The sequence below is a fragment of the Macrobrachium nipponense genome, chromosome 1, assembly GCF_015104395.2.
Source record: "Macrobrachium nipponense isolate FS-2020 chromosome 1, ASM1510439v2, whole genome shotgun sequence".
Classification (NCBI taxonomy): domain Eukaryota; kingdom Metazoa; phylum Arthropoda; class Malacostraca; order Decapoda; family Palaemonidae; genus Macrobrachium; species Macrobrachium nipponense.
In genome coordinates this window covers 125,583,971-125,601,910 of record NC_087200.1, presented here as the reverse complement: position 1 = coordinate 125,601,910, position 17,940 = coordinate 125,583,971, and the positions used below count along the sequence as shown (strand labels likewise).

Here is a 17,940-nt window from a genome sequence, read left to right as displayed (position 1 = left end):
ATATATATATATCTAAATATATATATATATATATATGATATATTTATAGATATATATATAAAATTATATATATAATATAGTTATATTCTCTATATATATATATATATTATATATATATAATATATACTTATTTATATAGTATTATTAATGTATATATTATATATATATATATATTATATTATATATATATATATATATATATATATATATAATATATATATATATAAAATATATATATATATATATATATATATATTATATATATATAATAATATATAATATTTAGATAATATGTATCTATCTAAATAAAATATTATATATATCTATATATGATAATGTGACTAATATTAATATTTATATATATGTTATATATAATATATATATATCTAATATGATTATAGTATGTATAATAAATATGAATATATATTATATATATAATAATATATATATTAATACTATCAATATATATCTTAATATATATTTATATATATATATTATATTAAATATATAGATAGATATAATTATATAATTATAATATCTATATGTATATATATTAATTATATTAATATATATATTATATACTTACATACATAACTAGTTTTAGAATCACTCTTCATTAAACAGTTCGTTCCGCAGTTAAACACCAGTCTTCCTCAACACCTCTGTTTCTCTCGTGAGTTTCAAGTCGAAGCTGACCCGGACCGAATTGTCACTCGGTCTGTGCTTTCAGCACCTCATGGTATTGACTCCTCCCTACTTTTGTACTGTTTTTTATATTTGTAAACTTTTTAACTTTTAATTTGTATTCCGAGTTTGTGATTTTAACTTTTGTTTTATCTTTCTTTAGCTTGCACCGACTGTTATATATATATATATATATAAAATATATATATATAATATATATATATATATTATATATATATATATATATACGTATATATATATATATTATATATATATATATATATATATATATTTGAGATGAAGTGTCAGTATCTTGTTTTTACACTTCCCAATATTAGATATTACCTCATGACAGCAGACACCTGAAACTTCATCACAGGTAAAATACGACTGAATACTCTAAAGGCAACAGTGATCCCTTAAACAACTTAATAGTATTGTAGAAAATTAGACTAAGTTAATTAAAACAGGTATGAGGTAATCTTATATGTAATTAAATTGATTAAAGGGCATCACTCCATCAACAACTTGAAAAGTCTAAGTATTTCCCTGATTTTAAAAGTTTAAGTACTTCCCTGGTTCTAACTCACTTCAAGTAAATTGAAGGAAAACAGCTCCGTTACCTCCTATGTTTCTACCTAAACAAAATTAAATATACTGGTGAAAAAGAAAAAAACACTTATAAATTTTTAAATTCAAAAATTTATTATTAAACTCAAAATTTATTAAACTCAAAATTTATAATATTCACAATCCCAGGGAAATTTACTGTTACTTGAAAACAACATGAAGTTTAATTGTTGAATTAATTATTAAGTAAAATTAAATCAAAATAATTTATCACAAAAATCAAGAAAATTAATTAATTAAGGAATTAAATTATTCAATTGAAATTCTAAGTGTTAGGTAATAACTAAAATTTGGAAATTAATTCACAAATGATAAACAACACTAAAACTTGAAAAGAATTCTAAGTAAATGCAAATGAATTTACGTGTGAAATTCAATTAAATATGCAACGATTATTTAATGAAAACAATGAAGTTAATCAAATTGTGAATGCAAATGAAAACACAGAAAAATGTGGAAAATACCAAAATTGCAAAAAGAAAGCATTAATCACATAGAATATATAAAAACACATTTCAATAAGAAAAATGGACAAATACACAAAAAATCACTTCTATAAGAAAAATGGATAAAATGGATAAGAAATACGAAATCTAAAATTTACGAGTGACCAATCACTAAGTGTAAAATCTTTACGTTAATGTGACATAAAAATATGGCACGGGAGAGAGAGAGAGAGAGAGAGAGAGAGAGAGAGAGAGAGAGAGAGAGAGAGAGAGAGAGAGGAAAAGATGATATCTTTCCACCCAGAATTCAAAGTTCGAAATGAGACCTCTCTCTCTCTCTCTTGTATGGATGAGACATGAAGCCCTGACGGGCTCAAATCATTTTGTACCGGAAATTCAGCTAGTATCGTAAAAATACTCTTTCAAAACAATAAGTAGTGAGAAAGTGGGATTACAATCATAACTAAAGTAAAAGATATGATTTTAGAATTTTCTCGAATGACATTAAGATTCGGCATTTCCTTGAGTGACATCGCAAACTTTCCCTCTCAAGATTTAAGCTACTTTCGAGTTAATTTACTAGTAATATTGTATAGTTTTCAATACAAAAACATTTCTAACTACTTATATGAATTCAAAGGCATCAGACGTATGTGAAACGGTTTATACTTGCAAAAGATGGTGCAATCCTTCCACATGATTACTCGACAAAGATACAAGTCTTGAACAAAGTCATCAGCATTTCCAGTTACGGGCTGCTCTAGGAGCAAGAGCGTGCTAACAACAACAATCAGCACAACGACATTGTTAAAAAAAAAAAAAAATTGGAACCACGCGGCCCCAACTAGTTACAGATATCTTCCTGCTTCGAACAGACAATGCTAATTCTTTATCTCGCATTCTTTGTTATCTCAACTTTTGAATTATGTTATGCAAAATCTGAACATACATTATTAGAACATACTAACTCTAAGCTTAGTAGGGAATCTGAAAATATTGCAACCAATTTTACAACACTTCATACAGTTAAAGAGAGGATGGTATGCATTACGAAAGCAGCAACATATAAGAATATATATATATATGTATATATATATATATATATATATATATATATATATATATATATATATATATATATATATATATATATATAATATATACACGTATATACAGTCAAAGCTCGGTTTATGTACGCCTCTCATTTCGTACGTTTCGGTTTCCATAGACTTTTTTCTACGAAATTTTGTCTCGGTTGTTGTACGTTTTCTCGGTTTTTGTACACTCGGAAACGCTCCACTAGGGGCCCTTACTGAGCGCCCAAACAAAGCATTCATCTTCTGTCATGACTCATTCTGCTTTTGTGTTCATTGTTTTTGTGCTTTTCCATTCAAGTGCAACTGCTAAATAAGCCATTATTGGGCCAAAGAAAGTTCGAAGTGCTGGCCCTTGTGTAAAAAAGGCGAGATACACAATAGAAATTTAGAAAACTCGTAGCAAAATGTTGGCGGAAGTTGCATGTCGATCTCGGTGAGAAAATGCCTTCAACAAGTGCTGCTGTTAGTGAATTTAAGGCCAGCAGAGGCTGGTTTGAAAAATTCAGAAAACAAATGGGCATCCATAATGTGCCTACTTCAAGGATTAAGGACATGCTTGGAAAGTGGAATGCTGTAAGAAATTTTGTGGAGAATTATCATCCCAACAAAGAAGTTGTAATCCACATTTCCAACATGTGTAATGACAATGTCGTATCTAATTTAAGGCAAAATTTATAGAAATCCCAGAAACAAATATCTCTGGACAGTTTTGTTGTGCTACAGGGGTCCAGAAACTCAAGCTGGTGATAGTGCCAGTGAAAAACGAAGGGAAGTAACACTAGATAGGTCCTTGATGCCTTAAATCCTTCTGGAGGGGGATTCCCCTTCCAAACAATAACCTCTCCTCCTCCCCCTCCCCTCCTCTCTGTCTTCCATACCCTAACAAGTGTTTTCCATAAAGGTAAGAGTGATGTTAAATGTTCATTTATTCATTTCATTAATCATTTATGTTTATTTCTCATTGTTTTCTGTATGTAAAACTGTGTATTCCCTTAAAATGTATTTAGAAAAAATATTCTTGGGGTCTGGAAAGTATCAATTGTATTTACATTATCCCTTATGGGAATTATTGTTTCGGTTTTGGCATGATTTGGTTTCCATGGGAGGTTCTGAAATGGATTATGTACGAAAACCGAGGTTCCACTATATATATATATATATATATATATATATATATATATATATATATATATATATATATATATATATATATATATATATATATATATATATATATATATATATACAGTTTTTGTTAAAAGCAATTGCTTTAGTGGCATCAATAATGTCTGTCTATTCGTACCTTTACGCATGCTATAAAATATTTATTCCTGCATTTCTGTATTTGCATTTCTATATTCATTTTTTATCTGTATGTATTTTTGTATGTATTTTTGGGATTCTGTATTTAAAACCAACATGTTACATATTAAATCTTAAACATACATTGAAGGAAACACTAACACATGGTATTATATTTTAAATATTTAAATGTTTAAACTTTCACTTTTACTGTCATACATGTTCTTTGTCCTCTGTATCCGAAACAACACCCTTAATGGTCAAGCTGTAATTCCCTAGACTAGCCAGTACCCATACCTCAGATTCATACTTCCTACCCACACGATGATGTAAATAAGTCAGTAGTCGCTTGATAATGCCATAAGGTTGTCGGGACAACATTCAGTAAATGGAAGAAGGAAGTCTGCGTATTTTTCAACAGAAATTGACGAGCGAGAATCGGAAAAAACTTAGTCGGTACGAAGATACCTGCAAGTAAATTATTGAATGCCCAACTGCTTTTAACAAAAAGTATGTAAGAGAAAAACTATGTCCTAAAAAGTATATATATATATATATATATATATATATATATATATATATATATATATATATATATATATATATATGTATGTATGTATGTATGTATGTATTTTGAGCATGCTCAAATAAGTCTCAAAGTATCTGTGCTTACTGTTTGCATCTGCTCCTTTCTCAAGGTTTCAGACTTCCAGACAACACAACACTTACAAACAGGAATGCACGTACAGTGAAGCTTTGGCCTATTGACAGATCCAGCAGTTTGAAGATGAAATGCCTCCTCCCAGAGCCCAAGCAAAACCCTCACAATTGGTGCAGAGTAGGACGGAGCAAAGATATGCCAGCACCTGGGATTGAAAATGTAAGTACGTAATCTGTGGACAGAGATTGTATTGGAACTATTTAAGTAGTGAATAGGTGAATTATCTTAATTGTATGGAGAGACTGTAACCTCATATTGCAAGTATAAGTGATTTCTATACATACCTTAATAGGACCAATAACATATAGGAATGACCAAAATAGGTCTTTTTTGTACTTTCACAACACTTTTAATCTTTTTTGAAATGCAGATTTTGGATTTATTGAGGTTGTAAAGAATTTAAACCTAGTAGAATCACCCTTACAAATAAATGCTAATTTGTGAGTCCAGGCATTTCAAAATACCTTGAGAAATTATTATAATAATAGTAAGAACACACTCCAGTGTAGAAATAGTTCAACTTTGTCTGTAAATTGCAAATGTACCGTTCCTCTTTAGATTTAGCTCCATTTTGTATCAATTTTTCTTTTTATTGTCATCTCTCAAGTGAGGATTTTTTGTAATCTCTTTAGTTTTTTGGACCCTCAGGAATTTAAATTTTGTATTTTTTTTTAGAAAAAATATTTTGATTAACTTTTGGCTGAAAATGGTAGTAATTATGTGTGTTGTAGATTTACTGTAAATTTCTAGATGAGTAACAAAGCTGTTCAGTTCAGAGTTTGCCACAAGGAGTGTTACTTGGGATATTGTTCTTTATATATTTTATAAGTTGTACACCTGATAAGATGCTGGTGAAATGTTGATGCCACCTTTTTTTTGTTGCTTTACACAAGTGGTCATTGATGTTCCAAGATGTGCGTTCGCATCATGCAGGTCTTTATAGCTGCAAGGACCTCTTCAATGAAGATGAAAGAGAACATTTAGCATTTTTGAATGTTAAAGGAGTTATACCAAGGTAAGTTGGCATGTGATATTTTGATCATAGTCCCAAAAACCATTACCAAAATACCCACCATTTTAAAGATACGATTTCTTGGTAAAGATCATAACTGCTCACACTTTTTACGCTAAAGAACGTCATATAGTAGATGTGATTCCACAAATCAAACTCATGTTGCCATACATCACTTAAATGATCGCAGAATGATAATATGAAGGAGTGGATAATAATTTGGGAAAAGAGCTACAAAAAAATCCAATGTCTTGCTATTCCAAAGATTAGAAATACTGTAGTGGATATTTTCCTTTATTTTCATGGAAAAATTTGGTTTTTATAAAGTCATTCAGTTTTGTTTTGGGTAAGGCTTAAGACTGCAACATTTTTGAGTTACTGTACTACTGCTACTACCATTGCTGCTATTTGACCATAAACTGTGAACAACTAAAATCTGGGAATTTGTGAAATTAATGTTATGCAACTATTGCATATGATTTTCATTAGTGCTTTGAGTTCAGAATATTTTCATTCTATAGGAAGGACCTAGTAATCACCCACTAAAGGTTTGAGGACTTGCTATTTGTAATCATACATTATTGAAAGTTTTCAGTTGTAGTCTGGGTAGCTTTTGTTGGCAGTGGACTCTTCTGAGTCAGAACATTAAAACTGAACATAACATTTGTTTTTGGATAAAAAAAGGGGGTTGATGATACGTTTTACTTACACTTGATTATACTTGAAATAAAGGACGAATATAAGATAAAGAGGAGGAGCACCAAAGAATCCATAGTATCACAAAAGATGCAGATTTACTCAGCTGTGACAAAATATATGCAAGTTAAATTTATTCCTTACTGTGCCAAGATATGCAGACAACAAGGCTACTCGATTTGTAAAGTTTAGTCACAATGGGTGCATTGAGCGGTCGTGAAAGGTATATGAAACCAAGAAGACTAAATAGACAAGTTAAATTAATGCACTGAATAACAGACCATCTTACATGCTTCTAATAATGCCAGTGGTAATTTCGTACCATATACTCTTAACTTGCCTTACTCACAAACTTAATTCGTTGTTTACACACAAGACATTTTCTGGAGTCATATGCAAGAGTAAAATGATTTATAAAGATAGTCATTGAATTCTTTGTGAAAATATGACGTGACTTCTGACTATGTAACTAAAATTTGTCTTTGTGTTGTTCCTAGCCATTCTTTCAGCTCATTTCTTGGCAAGTAGCTCACCATACCTATTTCCTTAATATGTCTAGCCATATAGTGGAATCCTACAAGCCATTGCAAATTTATGCCTTCATTTGTTCATGATCAACTTCATCATCCTTATTTAATTGTTGTGTTAGTTGTAGTATGTATCAGTATCAGTAACACTATTTGTAGTATTGTAGTTGTTGGTTTTGTAGGTGATGGTATCATTATTATTTTACTATCCATTTCAAGGACCATGAGTCATTGTTTTTCTCAAACATCTTTCAAACTAATTATTTGATCAAAATGGCACTTTACACAGTGTACGGGACATCTGCAAATATTTGGTGATAGTGCTTCGTCAAATGGTGTTAGTTAAAGTGTTTACTCTTGACTCAGATGGTATTGCCAATCATCAGTAGCCTACACATTCGAACGTATGTTGTCCCCATCCCATGCCGTCCCTCCCTTCCTCCCTCTCCCTTCCCCTCCACATCCCTCCCTCCCCTTCAACACACTTTCTTGGTCTCCTTGTCTCTACCCCCCCCCCCTTATTACTGTCAGTTACGTATATTTTATTGAGTAATATTGGATGTTATAAATTTTATGTTTGTTTTTGTAGATTCAGTGTTCATTGAATTGTTATTGTACTTTCTTAAGTTATATAAATGGGAGTAGGCTAAAGAGCATATGACCCTCATCCTATTCACCCAGTATATATTGTGTTTAATAGCAGGATGTCTTAATTACTTTAACCCTCATATCGACTTGTTTAACCTTCAACCCAGTACTACAGTATATAATTAACAGTGCCTCTCATCTTAATTTCTATGACGTATGTAATGCAGTCATGTAGGCAGAAGACGTACAAAAGCATGCAGTAAAAAAAAACAATGATTTTAATAGTATTCTTAATCTGTTAAGCAATCGTCAAAAATAAACGAATGTCACAGTTTTTTTATAACTAGTATGTATTTTGCATAGATAACGACCTCATTTCTAAAACAAGTGTATCAATTATTGAATGGCTAATGGTGAGACACTTATTTATACATACACACACACAGATATATATATATATATATATATATATATATATATATATATATATATATATATATATATACTTATATAAATATATATATATTGTGACGAAGCACCAAGTAACTGGTTACTACACTTACCAATAATTAAATGAGTACCTCACAACAGCCAGACACCTGAACCCTCATCACAGGTAAAATACGACTGAATACTCTAAAGGCAACAGTGATCCCTTAAACAACTCACCAGTATTGTAGAAAATCAGACTAAGTTCATTAAAACAGGTGTGAGGTAATCTTATATGTAATTAATTAAAGGGCATCACTCCATCAACAACTTGAAAAGTCTAAGTATTTCCCTGATTTTAAAAGTCTAAGTACTTCCCTGGTTCTAACTCACTTCAATTAAATTGAAGGAAAACAGCTCAGTTACCACTCTTATGTTTTTACCTAAACATAAATATACTGGTGAAAAAGAAAACACTTTAAAAAAATTTTAAATACAAAAATTTATTATTAAATTCAAAATTTATAAGTGAAATTCACAATTTCAGGGAAATTTACTGTTACAGTGGTACCTCGACATACGAAAGGCTCAACTTACGAAAAATCGAGATACAAAAGCAAATACGAAGATTTTTTTTTGCTCTGCATACGAAAATTGTTCAAGATACGAAAGTTTGTTGCTGTAAAGTCTGAGATTTGCCTGGACCATCAATAACAATTTTAAAACTCACCCGCCGTCAACTTAGTAGACTCGCCACCATCCTCCCACTCTCCCATTGGTTCCTGATGCTAGTCACCGCCATAAGATCCTGCTCTCCTATTGGTCAGCATTTCTCCCATCGTGCTCTACATAGCGGCATGCTTTTTCGGCCACTTGGCAGCATCATCGGTATCGTAAGCACACGGAATTCGTTCGTTCTATACGATTTCGTTTATTAACGTAAATTCGTTAGTGATTTCGTTGTAGTACTACTTTATCATGTTGTGTGAGAGTTTTACTTCATACGTATACGTACTACATAAGAAAGTTGAAGTAGGAAAGAAGAGGATGCTTTCTTTGGAGACAAAAATGGCGATAATAAAAAAGTATGAAGCTGGCATGCAAGTGAGTGTGATCGCCAAGGAATATGGCCGAAATCCGTCGACAATAGGCACCATCCTTAAGCAGAAGGATGCTTCTTGTCTGGATAAAAGACAAAGAAATCGCTGGCGATACGATAACCGAGATGGCAATCTCCCACAAGGCCAGCGCTATTTTCGGCGATTTCATTGCCCAGGCTGAAGACGACGGAGGAGAAGGGACATCGACGCCAACCTCAGAGTTCAAGGCTTCTCATGGGTTGTTCAAAAAATTCCGTAAACGGACTGGCATCCATTCGGTGGTGCGGCATGGGGAGGCGGCCAGCTTGGACACGAAAGCGGCCAAAGCCTTTATCAAGACGTTCGACAAGATGACAATCAAGGAAGGCTACAGTTCTCAGCAAGTCTTCAACTGTGATGAGACTGGCCTTTATGGAAAAAAAATGCCTCGTCGGACGTACATCACGCAGGAAGAGAAGAAGCTACCCGGGCATAAGCCTATGAAAGACTGGCTTACACTCGCACTTTGTTCGAACGCCAGAGGGGATTGCAAGGTGAAACCCCTACTTGTGTATCATTCGGAGACTCCTCGAGCCTTCAAGGCCCACAAAGTACTTAAGGAGAAGCTTCCTGGATAACGAGACTTTTGTTCATGGAGTGGGTAAATCTGTGTTTCGGCCCAACAGTGAAGAAATTCTTGGAAGAGAAACGCCTCCCTCTGAAATGTCTGCTGTTGTTGGAAAATGCCCCTTCTCACCCTCCTGGCCTCGAGGAAGATATCCTAGCGGAGTATTCGTTTATCTATGTTCTTTATCTTCCGCCTAACACTACCCCTCTCCTCCAGCCCATGGACCAGCAAGTGATATCAAACTTCAAGGAGCATTTCGATGTTGTGATATGCATCCGACTCATTGATCAAGCTTGGCAGGAGGTTTTGAGGCGAATCTTGAATTCTTCGTGGAGGAAACTCTGGCCTGATGCCGTATCCGCCCGAGACTTCAAGGGATTCGACGTGGGCGTAGCTGGTGCTGCAGATTCAGGAACAGTTGACGATCCTGAAACTGTTTCGCAATCAGATCTTGACGAGATTGTTGCACTCAGCAAGTCCATGGGGCGGGGTGGTGCAACGAGGATGACATCAATGACCTTCTCGAGGAGCACGAAGAGGAGCTTATGACGGATGACCTGAAGGAGTTGGAGGCCATGCAACATAACATCGTTCAAGAAGAGTTCTCTAGCAGCGGCGATGAGGAGGAGGACGACCCTATGACAACGGCAGAAATTAAGGATGCTCTAGCTGCTTTTCATAAGGTGCAATCATTTGTAGAAAAGAGACACCCCGAAAAGGCTTACACAGGTCGTATGCTTGCACAGTTCGATGACGTTTGCCTGAGTCGTTTCAGGAACATTGTGAAAAGTAGGCAGAAGCAATCTTCCTTGGATAGTTATTTTTAAAGAGGCCTTTAGTAGGAGCAAGCAAAAGGGAAGATCCAATTGATACTACGAAAAAACAGAAAGTTGAAAGCGGTGAAGAAATTGATATTTTGTAAAAAAAACTTAAGTATTAAAAAGTAAAAAAATGTAAAAATAAAAAAAGAAAAAAAAAATTTAATTTTAAGTTTTTTGTAAAGTTAAGTATTACAGTTTTGTTAATGTGTTTCATAAAGTTTAGTTTATGTTTCCTGACATTTTTTAATCTGTTTCATAAAGTTAAGTGTACGTACTATAAGAAGTTTTCTCCCATTTGTCCTCCTCTGTCGCCACTCTCGGAGATAGCTTCACTCGAAAGGTAAGGTTCCACATCTTACTACATACGTACATATGTACGTACAGTATTTCTTGTATACCATGTACACTAATACACTCTATTTACAGGTACGTACATATTAGTATGTACTAGTACGTATTAAGTTAGGTATTGAATGGTCCAAATTGTTGTAGTATTTCATTGTTTATTGGTCAATTTAGCTTTATTATAAAATTTACTGGGGTATTTTTGTAGGGCTTGGAAGGGATTAGCCATTTTACATGTAAAATGCGGTTCAAGATACGAAAAGCTCATGATACGAAAGCCGCCGCGGAATGGATTAATTTCGTATCTCGAGGTACCACTGTACTTGAAAACAACGCAAAGTTTAATTAATTCTTGAATTTATTAACCCTCTTACGCTGAAGTGGTATAATCGAAATTGTCTCCCATATGCCGAGCCTGTCTGGGAGTGAGCGCGGAAGAGGAAAAAATAATTTTTTAAAAAATCACAGCGTGCTTAGTTTTCAAGATTAAGAGTTCATTTTTGGCTCCTTTTTTGTCATTGCACGAAGTTTAGTATGCAACCATCAGAAATGAAAAAAATATCATTATCATATATAAATAATGCGATATATGATAGTGCAAAAAACATTTCATATATAATTGTATTCAAATCGCGCTGTGCGGAAAACGGTTAAAGCTAACGAGTTACGTTTTTGTTCGTTGTATTTTACACTAAATTGCGATCATTTTGATATATAACACATTGTAAAACGATCAAAGCATCACAGAAAAAATATTATCACAAAATAATGCATGAATTCGTAACGCGAGGACATAAAAAAATGTTTTTTTCAAAAATTCACCATAAATCTGAATATTGTTCTAGAGACTTCCAATTTGTTTCAAAATGAAGACAAATTATTGAATATTACGATACTGTAAGAGTTGTAGCTTAGAATTGCAATTTTTGACCATTTCGGACGAGTTAAAGTTGACCAAATGTCGAAATTTTTATATATATTTTTTATATGCAAATATTTCGAAAATGAGAAAAGCTACAACCTTCAAATATTTTTTTTGTATTCTGCATGAAATTGCGCACAATTTCATATATAGAACTCTATAAAAGGCCTAATATGAAAAGGAGCAAATATTAGGAGAATGCGCCGTACGCATTTCGGAGATTTGCGGCCGAGAATCGGCGCGCGGAGGGAAGAAAAAAGTTTTCTTCAAAATTTCACCATAAATCTGAATATTGTTCTAGAGACTTCCAATTTGTTTTAAAGTGAAGATAAATGACTGAATATTACTAGACTGTAAGAGTTTTAGCTTACAAATGCGTTTTTCGACCATTTCGGTTGAGTCAAAGTTGACCGAACGTAGTTTTTTCCTATTTATCGTGATTTATATGCTAATATTTCAAAAATGAGAAAAGCTACAACTTTCACATATTTTTTGTTGTATTTTGCATGAAATTGCGCACTTTTTCATATATGAAACTCTATAAAAGGCCTAATATGAAAAGGAACAAATATTAAGAGAATGCGCCGTACGCATTTCGGAGATTTGCGGCCGAGAATCGGCGCGCGGAGGGAAGAAAAAGTTTTCTCAAAAATTCACCATAAATCTGAATATTGTTCTAGAGACTTCCAATTTGTTTTAGAGTTAAGATAAATGACTGCATATTACTAGACTGTAAGAGTTTTAGCTTACAAATGCGTTTTTCGACCATTTCGGTTGAGTCAAAGTTGACTGAACATAGTTTTTTTCCTATTTATCATGATTTATATGCAAATATTTCAAAAGTAAGAAAAGCTACAACCTTCAAATATTTTCTGTTGTATTTTGAATGTAATTGCGCACATTTTCATATATGAAACTCTATAAAAGGCCTAATATGAAAATGAACAAATATTAGGAGAATGGGACATACGCATTTCGGAGATTTGCGGGCGAGAATCGGCACGCGGAGGGAAGAAAAAGTCTTTTTTCAAAAATTCACCATAAATCTGAATATTGTTCTAAAGACTTCCAGTTTGTTTTAAAGTGAAGATAAATGACTGAATATTAGCTTACAAATGCGTTTTTCGACCATTTCGGTTGAGTCAAATTTGACCGAACGTGGTTTTTTTCCTATTTATCGTGATTTATATGCAAATATTTCAAAAATGAGAAAAGCTACAACCTTCAAATATTTTCTGTTGTATTCTACATGAAATTGTGCACTTTTTCATATATAAAACTCTATAAAAGGCCTAATATGAAAAGGAACAAATATTAGGAGAATGCAACGTTACGGGTGCCATTCGGAGATTTGCGGCCGAGAATCGGCGCGCGGAGGGAAGAAAAAAAGCTTTTTTTGAAAAAAGTCAAAAATTTACCATAAATCTGAATATTGTTCTAGAGGACTTCCAATTTGTTTTTTTAAAGTGAAGATACATGACTGAATATTACTAGACTGTAAGAGATTTAGCTTACAAATGCGTTTTTTGACCATTTCGGATGAGTCAAAGTTGACCGAACATAGTTTTTTCCTATTTATCGTGATTTATATGCAAACATTTCGAAAATGAGAAAAGCTACAACCTTCAAATATTTTCTGTTGTATTCTGCATGAAAATGCGCACATTTTCATATATGAAACTCTATAAAAGGCCTAATATGAAAAGGAACACATATTAGGAGAATGCGATGTACGCATTTCGAAGATTTGCGGCCGAGAATCGGCGCGCTGAGGGAAAAAAAAGTTTTTTTTAAAAATTCACCATAAATCTGAATATTGTTCTAGAGACTTCCAATTTGTTTTAAAGTTAAGATAAATGACTGAATATTACTAGACTGTTATGTAATTTGCTTACCCAAAAAATACCAATATATGTAAAAATGTTTAATATATATATATATATATATATATATATATATATATATATATTATATATATATATATATATATATATATATATATATATATATATATATATATATATATATATATATATATATATACATATATATATATATATATATATATATATATATATATATATATATAATATATATATATTTATTACATTTTTTGATTCTGGTACGAATACATAAATAAAAGGAATGCAGGTGACACTTTTCTTTTTGCATACAATGAAATATATAATATCATGCACAGATACTGATATATAAAAACTTGTAATAAATATAAGAATAAATATAAAATAAATGCAGAATACTCACTCGTAATCCTGACTCTTCGTTCTATTCTTGTTTTCTCCCTCCTCCATTGAAGAGTCTTGCATTTTTTTCCTCTCGACATGACGAGGTACAGGTGGAGGAGGGAGACGCGCGCCCTTACTGCCGAAGGGACACGCGGTCCCGTGCGCCCTCCACTGTCTGTTGCTGAGGCGCACTCCAATAAAAGACCGCAGTGTGGTATTTGCAGTCACACTCCCCGAAAATGCATAGAGCTATTTTGCAGGTGCGACAGAAGAACCGGGTGTCTCTCCTTCTGCCATTCATATGGCACACCCGGCACCGTTTCTGCCTGCGCCCTTGCAAGAGCTCCAGTGTGTGATCCCCTGAGTGCAGCCGACACACAGAGTCCACTACCCGACGAGAACCGGTGCGGGCGGGGCCAGCAGCAGGGGCGGCGGCAGCAGGGGCGGCGGCAGAAGGGGCGTCGGCAGCAGGGGCAGCGGCAGCAGGGCCGTCGGCAGCAGGGCCGTCGGCAGCAGCGGCAGGAGCAGGATAACCGAAGTTGGCCCTCCTAACATCTGCCCTTTACTCTAGGGGCAGATCTGCAGCTCGGGGCAGGGGGGCAGACATGGAAGGCCACTCATCGGGATTAAAGTGGATGAGGGCATCCCCGGCTGCCTCGAGGAACTGCAAGTGGGTCATCCTCCGGAGACCGGGACCGTAGTACCCACAGTAGAGAATGTAGGCATTTTGGAGGGCCAACTGAAGAATGTACTTGAGGTGCTTCTGGGTCCACTTCCTGGTTCTCCTGGCGAAGAGATAATACTGGATGAGTTGATCAAAGAGATCAACTCCTCCCATGTGCCTATTGTAGTGCCCAATGACGGTAGGGCGGTCTGCACGAAACTCCTCATACACAACTCGGCCCTGTCGACGTGTCTTCTTCCGCTGTACGACCTCCTCTTGGACGGGTTCATGGCTCCTCGTAATCATGGGGACGAGTCGGACACCCTTCCAACAGATGACGAAGACAGCTCCTTTCCGCCGCCACAGTGTCTCTCCTCTTGCCAGATGTTGCGGATGGCTAGCGAACCTCTTGAGGACATTCGGGGCCCCACGCACCAACCGAAGGGTACTACTGACATGAACACCTGCCTCATACAGTTCCTGGGCCAGGGATACCTAGTTATGATAATTATCCATAAACAGGTGGTATCCCTGGTTATGGAAACGATCCACAAGCCTGAACACAGTTTCACGCACCGTGGAGAAGACCCGGAATACACTAAGAAGTCCACGACGTATCCAGTGTTGGACTCGGTAATAAAAAAAAATTTCACTCCATATTTCTTCGGCTTCTTGGGGTTATACACTTTTATGTTAAGACGTCCTTTGTAAGGCATCATCCCCTCATCCAAAGAAAGGTTCTTTGCAGGAACCACGAGATTTTTACAACGTTCTCGGAGGTATTCCAACACTGGGCGCACTAAGATGAGGCGATCGGAGTTATTCCGGGGTATGGCCCTTCGGTTGAAGGCTTTGAAATATCTGTCCAAGGCCAGGAAAGTATCACGGGTCATAACACCGGGCACATTGGGCGTACCTAAAAAAAAATTACGCCTCCAATATTGCCTGACATCGGCAGCAGGCATCAATCCAAAGAAAATGTGGAGCCCCACAAAATACGCCATGTCAATGAGGTTGCAGCCCCGCCAGCGATACGATAATGTCGTGCGCAGTTCATCACGGCAGTACCGAGCGTAGTCCACCGTCTCTGCTACCAGGTACTCCAGCAATTTCCGCGTAAGGAACAGCTGGATGAACCCAAGAGCAGTGAGAGGAACAGGTACGGTGAGCCCAGGCTTTGCCGTGAATGGGTATATGTTAGGTGGGGTGGGGTCCTCCGTCCACCCCTCGTCGCTCTCGGACAACCGACCTTCACCTTGGCTGGCGCGACGTGTCCGTGCGCGCGCACACGCACGAGCGGGGGCACGATTTCGCACACGGGCCCATCTCCCTCACTTAGGCCTTCACTTTCTGTATCGTCATCCGTGATAAAACTAGACCCCATATCCTCATCCTCCCCCTCCTAAGATTCCCCCTCATGCGCACTAAAACCACTGAATTCTAGTTCACTTTCGGGATGTGAGCCTCGAACGGACATTGGGGGCAAATATTCATAGTCACTGACATCGGGAGTGATGTCCTCATCACTGGATGACCAGCCGTCATCAAAATGAGGACTTGCGACATACTCCCGATCGAGGTCCGATAAGTACTCATCTATGTCCCTTGGTTGGAGGCCTCCCAAATTTCTACGAAGGCCCCTAAGGACGCCCTGATTGCGGTAAAAGATCGCTCTCAGACGACGCGTCGCTGATGCTGGCTGATGCGAGAAGGAGGCATTTCGCGCATGCGCACTTGGGTCACGCTTCTAAACAAAACAACAGCTTGATCCGTGAACTCCCAGCATCCCCCAAGGCGTGTGATTCAAAAGTTTTGGGCTGGTAGGCCTATAAGTATTTTTCCGCGAATTTAAAAAAAAACTTTTTTATGTCGACGTATAATGCGTCCAATCGGCACCCAAGAGACATTTTATCTCGACGTTTAATACGTCCAATCGGCGTAAGTTAAGTAAAATTAAATAAAAATTAATTTATCACAAAACTCAAGGATTTTATTTAAATATCGATATTCAAAAGTACTATGTAATAATAAAATTTGGAAATTAATTCACAAGTGCTAAACAGCACTAAAACTTGAACAGAATTCTAAGTAAATGCAAATTAATTCACAAGAGTTAAATTCAATTCAATATGCAATGATTCATTAATGAATGAAATTAAGTCAATCAAATTGTGAATGTAAATAAAACAGAAAAATTTTTATAATACCAAAATTGCAAAAAACAGTAATCACTCAGAACATATATAAAAAATCACACTTCAGTAAGAAAAAATAGACAAATGCACAAAAACTACTTCAATAAGAAAAATGGATAAATGCACAAAATAATAACTTCAAGGAGAAAAATGGATAAATGCGCAAAAATCACTTTAAATGAAACAAACACAAAACATAAAAATTTGCAATGTGTAAAAATTTTAATTGTTTCACCAAATCACAGTAACTATTAGTTGCATCTAATAAACCTTGGTACCAATTTTCTGCTGCAGCTAATTCCACATAATATTTAAAAAAAGAAAAGGCGCCTTTACACACTTGTACAATATTTGTTCAGATTCCACAATAAGCACTGAGTAATACTAAATAACTCTAAGAAATCCGAAATCCAAAATTTACAAGTTACCAAATCACTAACTATAAAATTTTTACATTAATGTAATATCAAATATGGTGAGAGAGAGAGAGAGAGAGAGAGAGAGAGAGAGAGAGAGAGAGAGAGAGAGAGAGAGAGAGAGAGAGATGATTTCTGTACGCCAGGAATTCAAAGTCCGTAATGACCAAGACACTCTTGTATGGGTGAGGCATAAAGATCTTGAGTGACGTCACGAACTTCCCATTTCAAAAGTAAAGTACTTACGAGTCAACCAATTCTCTTTTGACAAATTGAGAATTATAAGAGTTAATTTACTAGTAATATCAGATAGTTTTCATTACAAAAGCATCTCTAACTACTTATATGAAATGAAAAGCATCAGATGTATGTGAAACGTTTTAGGGTTGCGAAAGATGGTGCAACCCTTTTAGAAGCTTCTTCTTCTTCCCAGCTTTATCCTTATTCAGGGTCGCCGTTTCTAATGAGTCTCTTCCATCTACCTCTGTCCTG

General features: G+C 35.3%; 1 protein-coding gene across 1 annotated transcript in view; it reads left to right on the top strand.

Moving 5' to 3' along the window:
• LOC135219601 (uncharacterized) overlaps positions 1-17,940 on the top strand; it is a 108,679-nt gene that overhangs the window by 46,043 nt on the left and 44,696 nt on the right. Inside the window, exons 9-10 of the mRNA XM_064256490.1 lie at positions 4,858-5,039; positions 5,774-5,895. Coding sequence (XP_064112560.1) covers positions 4,858-5,039; positions 5,774-5,895 — 304 coding nt within the window. The remainder of the gene's footprint in view (positions 1-4,857; positions 5,040-5,773; positions 5,896-17,940) is intronic.